The sequence below is a fragment of the Lottia gigantea genome (assembly GCF_000327385.1).
Source record: "Lottia gigantea unplaced genomic scaffold LOTGIsca_39, whole genome shotgun sequence".
NCBI lineage: Eukaryota > Metazoa > Mollusca > Gastropoda > Lottiidae > Lottia > Lottia gigantea.
In genome coordinates, this window is record NW_008709333.1 from 926,524 (window position 1) to 932,523 (window position 6,000).

General features: G+C 31.1%; 1 protein-coding gene across 1 annotated transcript; it reads right to left on the bottom strand.

The window, feature by feature from the left end:
* Positions 1-1,387: 1,387 nt before the first annotated feature.
* Positions 1,388-4,765, bottom strand: LOTGIDRAFT_163336 (hypothetical protein; the record flags this gene model as incomplete). Its single annotated transcript, XM_009059429.1, has 5 exons — positions 1,388-1,455; positions 3,291-3,384; positions 3,790-3,934; positions 4,303-4,468; positions 4,654-4,765. 5 exons carry the CDS (start codon positions 4,763-4,765, stop codon positions 1,388-1,390), a joined length of 585 nt encoding a protein of 194 aa, XP_009057677.1.
* Positions 4,766-6,000: the final 1,235 nt, after the last annotated feature.

Below are 6,000 nucleotides of genomic sequence, written 5' to 3' on the forward strand. Positions count from 1 at the left end.
TGGAATTGCAGGAACCACAGAAGACGTCAGATGAAAATTGGAATGGTACAACTTGATGCTATCAGTGTCCCAGATACACATAAAAATTTTATAAAACCTCTTTACAATCCTTTAATTTATTTTTATTTTAGAAAACTGCTTCTTAATAATGATAATCTATAAGTAAGGGCAATAAATTATTATCGTCATCTTTACGATGGTCAAACTATTCCGAACTATTAGTTTGTAATATCTTGACTATTGTTATGTTGACATCAAGTAACTCTAGAATACATGTTTTACTAAAAACAATAATTAATTCACAAAATACAATCTTATCTCAAAATACAACTAACTTAATCTCAAAATACAAAATACTCTATTTTTGGTCCCTTGTTTATATTTTCAGAGATCATTGTGTCCAAAACATTTCTTCTTGTTGAAGATATAATTTAAATTAAATCAATACTTAATGGAGGCCAATCTTAAAGTAATCATCTTCATAATGTCACAAGTTATCAAAAACTTCATCTTATACCTTGACTACAACAACCACTTTTTCTGTATCACGGAACCAGCGATATTTCTTTTGAATACAGCTAATCAGTCTTCAACAGAAAATCTGCAAACAATAATCCATAATGTTTACAGTCTGTCTGTCGAGGACTCTAGTTAGCTGTATTGGCTTAAGGTACAATTTAATCAAATCACTGCATTCTATGATACAAGAAAGGTGGTCATTGTAGTCAAGGTATAAGATGATATCAGCACCCGCTGGAAGCTAATGTTAACTTGTCATCTACCAACCAAGCTTGACATTATGATAATGATTACCCTTAAACTTCAAAATTCATTAACCATATTTTAAAATATTATGCAAAACAATTCATCATGGTAACAGAACAATACAACATAGTTAACCATGATGGTTATATTTACTTACAATAATAAAAGTTTTAACTGGTAAAATGAAAAGTGTGTTTAAGCTTCAAAACAACAACAATCCTAAAAGTTCACGTTTCTTTTTGAAAAATGTTTCATAAAATTGATAATAATTTGAAATCATTCTTAATTAGATATAGTCACCTTAATCATTTAAACAAACAATAGGGCCACCAGTAAAACTTTTCAGATAATAAATCTGGAATGAGGGTTAACTACAATTAAGTTCTCAGGCCTCAATATTCGTGGAAATCAAGGAGAATCCTGATGGACTCACACACACACACACCCTCACACACACCCTCTCACACCCAGGCAATACTGTACTAAAAATTTAAATATGATTTTTGAAAAAGAATATTACACTAGTTGCTAAAATGTAGTGGACAGTCATTGTGTAGTTTAGTTCTGTTAAAGTTAAGATATCGTGTTTATAGTGATAGCATGGTCCACTCTAGTCCACACTCTATTCTGTATGTTGCAGTGCTGCACCAAACCCAAAACCTTTCGGACCAAAATTCTTACTATAACACCCTACAATTCATAGACAAATTTATATTACTGTTGTTATTTTATAATATATTGGTGATGAGAATGAGAAAGTGTTTTCAGCCATCAAGCAGTTTTATTAATCTAACAATAGTCATTATATTACAACAATCAACAGCATTACATCAAGATATATAATTATGAGTATCAACTATTTTAAGCCATTACGTCATGAAACCAAAACAATTTTCAATCAGATTTCACTAATCCACCAAACAACAATCCAACTTGCTACAGACAGAGTGTTTCAACCCAGTGTTAGAGGGAAGTATTTAAGTATGTATCTATAAACAGGTCCCAGGGTTAGGAAGACTAGCTTGTGAATGTATAAAATATAGAATTCAACCCTTACCTTTACAGAATATCAGGTCATCATGTTCACACAATGTGGTAGAATCTAATTTTTTATTACAAAATGCACATTTAAAACAACTCTTATGAAATACCTGAAAATAAAAACAAATATTTTTTATTAATAATATTTTATGGGGTTAATGAAGTTTAAAAAAGTTACCATATTTGTAGAAAGTTCTGTTATATTAAACATTACAGGACAAGATGACAAACACTTTTTACTAAGTCAAGGGCAATAACTCAGTTTTAAGTAGCCTACATCTAATTAGAAGTGTTGAGCCTTGACTCACAGGATGGCTTGTAAAACCAGGCTTAATTTACACCTTCACAAAATCAAGGGCAATAACTCAGTAGCCAACATCTAAAAGGAATTTAAGACAACTTATTATACCAAATCAATAAAAACATTGTGTAACAAAAACTAACATACCATACCACCTGCAGTCTCTCTCTCGGCAGCGTAAACTGTATTCCCACATTGATAGCATTTATCTCCCTTGGCTTCATACGTATGAGAATCGTAAATTGGTCGAACTTGGGCTTGGGCTAGATGAGATACATTACTGAAATTATAATTACACTAAACTCAATATATACAACATTATTTACTAATTGGACTTATAATGACGTTGTTTAACCCCGAGTTTAAGTACTGAATAATGAGAGTTATTATAACATAGAGAATACACACCCAAAAATCATACTGGAGTGGATGAAAGTCTATGTTTCCATGTGATGAGATCAACAGAAACACAACAATACAAATATAAATCAGAAACCAGGTTTTAACAGAAATAGTTACTGATTATTAATAATAAATTAATAATAAACTGTTAATTAATAAACCTCTACAAAATCAAAATTCAAACTAAATTAACTCACTGTCTGGTTATTTCGCCAATTTTTCCTGTATCCATGGTTACCAGGGCTGCTCCACCAGCAAATCCATATCCTTTAGGTCCGAAATTCTTACCATAACATGCTGCCACAGAAAACAATGAAACAACCTTATTAATGATAGCCAGGATTCAATTAAATTTCATAAGATTACGTCAAAAAGAACAATTTTGATTTTTGAGACTGTAAATGCAGAATAGACAAATATCTGACATTTTTTTTTAAATCTTTCAATCTAATAATGGTATAAATAACTATCATCTTAAATAAGGCTCTTTTAATTTGATAAAGAGAATATTAAGCTCTTGTTCACAAAATTTCTGTTTTTGATCAAATGCCTTAAGTTCTACATTTTAAAAGTAAACCCCCATTTCTTAAAAAGCTGCCTTGATGAAAATTATAACTTGTGGTAACAGTTTGAGATGAACTTTAGTAAATTAAAACTTGGACTTCTACAAAGTGAACCCCCAATTGCCGAATTTAAGTGTTCTGACAGGGATTGTATATCTGAAACACACGTTGGTAGGATTATCTAGTCAATTTATATGATGAAAACAATAATAATATACCTCTACAGTAGATCTCTCCTTCGTGAACAGCGATAGTAGTAGAATCTAAACCTTTCTTACAGTTACCACATCTAAAACATGCTTTATGATACGACTGAAAATATTACATTAATATTAAAAACTGTAAAAATAATAGGGGCCATTATCAAACAAAAACTATTGCACCTTATTTTAACATGAGTCTATACTTTGTGACCTAGGCCAGTGCTTTTATGAGACTACGTTCTCATCACCGTCTAATAACCCTGGATTATTATTAACAATATGTGAACCACCATTTGCTCAAAACTGTGTATTGTAAAAATCTTATTATAAAAATTGATTATAAACAGTTTATAAATTTACATATTTAAAAGTACAATTATCCATAATAAGATGTTCATTAGAAATCTTCTAACTTTAAAGGTATGAAAGTTAAGTGACTTAAAACAAATTTTTTGGAGATTTGCTTAAAAACAAAGCACAGAAAACTTCTATTTTTGTAAATTTTTACACTAACCTGTCCCCCTCCAATAACCTTCTCTGCCATATAAACAGCATGACCACATCTTGGACAGCGGTCAGTCGAACCAAAACCATTTTTATTGTCCCCACTAGCTCCAATCGCTACCCCAGACTGGGCCTTATCATACGACGATACATTACTGCAAAAAATAGTTTGTTATCATAAATATCATGATTCTTTTGATCAAATATAAAGAACTGAATCTTATTCACTGCAAAATTCTTAATGAAAAACTAAGAAATGTTCCTCTTTCATTTGCTGAAGTTCTGTATCTAACTGGGATAATGTTTGCCCATTGCCATTAGTAAGACAGTGGACCCCCTAAAATACACCAACATCAATTGACATATGGTTAAGATATAGAAATGAACAAATCTTGAGTCCAGTTATGTACCTGCTTTGGATCTAACTTAAAACAGAATTTTATGAATTAGTGTTCTATACCAATATTGATAAGATAATTCTGTACCAATTATAATGGAAAATTCTACTATAAATATTGCTTACTCTCTTGTTAATTCATTACGTTTTCCTGTATCCATTGACAACCCTGACGACCCTCCAGCAAAACCGTAACCTTTGGGTCCGAAATGTTTACGATGACAGGCGGTACAGAAAATATCTTCATCATGATCGTTACAATTAGTACTGTCTAACATTTTATTACAACTACCTGAAACAGATGATAAGAGTTATAATTTAAAATGAGGCTAAAGACAGTGCTACTCTTTTCTACATGTTTCGCTTTTTTCACCATTGCCTTGTGTGTAAATATTGTGCATTTCATAATTTTTGTATGACTGTGTATTTAGTGAAGATTCTAAACTTTTCATGTGTATCGACCAAAGACATACTTACTGCATTTTAAACACATCTTATGCCATTTTTTACCCAATGCACGAACTTCTTCGGCAAAATAGACTGATTTTTGACATCGTGGACATTTTTCAGCTCCTCCAAACGATGGCATTTTACTTGTAGGATATAACTTTTAGATAATCTGAAATTATACAGATAAATAAGATAAACTGTGTTTAAAAGTCAGAAACGTTGCATATAAAATAGAAAGAAAAGATACAACTTTACTATACAAGGAGAATGACTTAGGTTGCCAAGGGACTTGTCTACCAGCTGGTCCTTTGCAAACCCTCTTGGCACTGTATCTGAATTAATAAGGAAAATGGCTTTCAGGAATCAATAACAGCTGGGACAACTGGAAAGATGACTTTCTTACACCAACTGATGTTTGAGGACAAGATAAACCTGACAAAAACAATGCAAGCAACAATAAAAACCTATAACCACTCTAAACAACTAAGTTAAAGCCTAGTTAAGTGGATGAAAACCAACATAAGCTGACAGTCAGTTATAACAAGCTGATTATTTCTATAAATCTTCACACAATAACAATCAATCACACAGTGATAAAAAGTTTTAACATCTTTACATCATTTAAATAGGGTAAAATATTAGAAAAGTTTGTAAATTCGTCAGAATACAAAATGAAACAATTATTAGAGAAGTTTTGAAAATAATGACAACTTTTCTACTGGAATTCCCTGGTTTGAATGTAACACATTTTGGGGTCATTGACAGACTCCACCCACAACTATTCATCTGATAAATCTCTTTTCCAGAAAAGTTTAATATATAGTACAATGTATTCATTCACTCATTCCTATTTCCATAAAATTATGTCCTAAAAACAATTAGTTTTACATATTATTAAAACATATCGCGAAAGCATATTCACCAAAAATAAAATCTATTTCCTGATTTTTGAAAATAAAATTTTGGATTTAAGATTGTTATAAAATTAGGTCATGGTCATCATAAGTGAAATTTTTACAGGTAAATTTTTACTTTGAACTAATTTGTCACTTTTTTTGTAACATAAAGGTCAAATTTTCACCTGTAACACCTAGAACAAACAAACAGTCACCTGTTATTACCTGGTTCACTGATTATCATCTATTATTACAGACAGACAGGTGGTCAAACATGACTTTATCTATAGGATTATTAACATACAAGTATTGTTTTCATAATGTTCAGGGTCACAAAAGTTCACACTTGTTTTTATTTTTTAAAGTCATTGATCAAGATGGCTTATAGCTATTGGATTCATTTCATGTCTACCTCATCGATTTTGTCATCTTGAATGATCCAGGATGGCTAGTGGACTCATTTCATACCTACCTCATT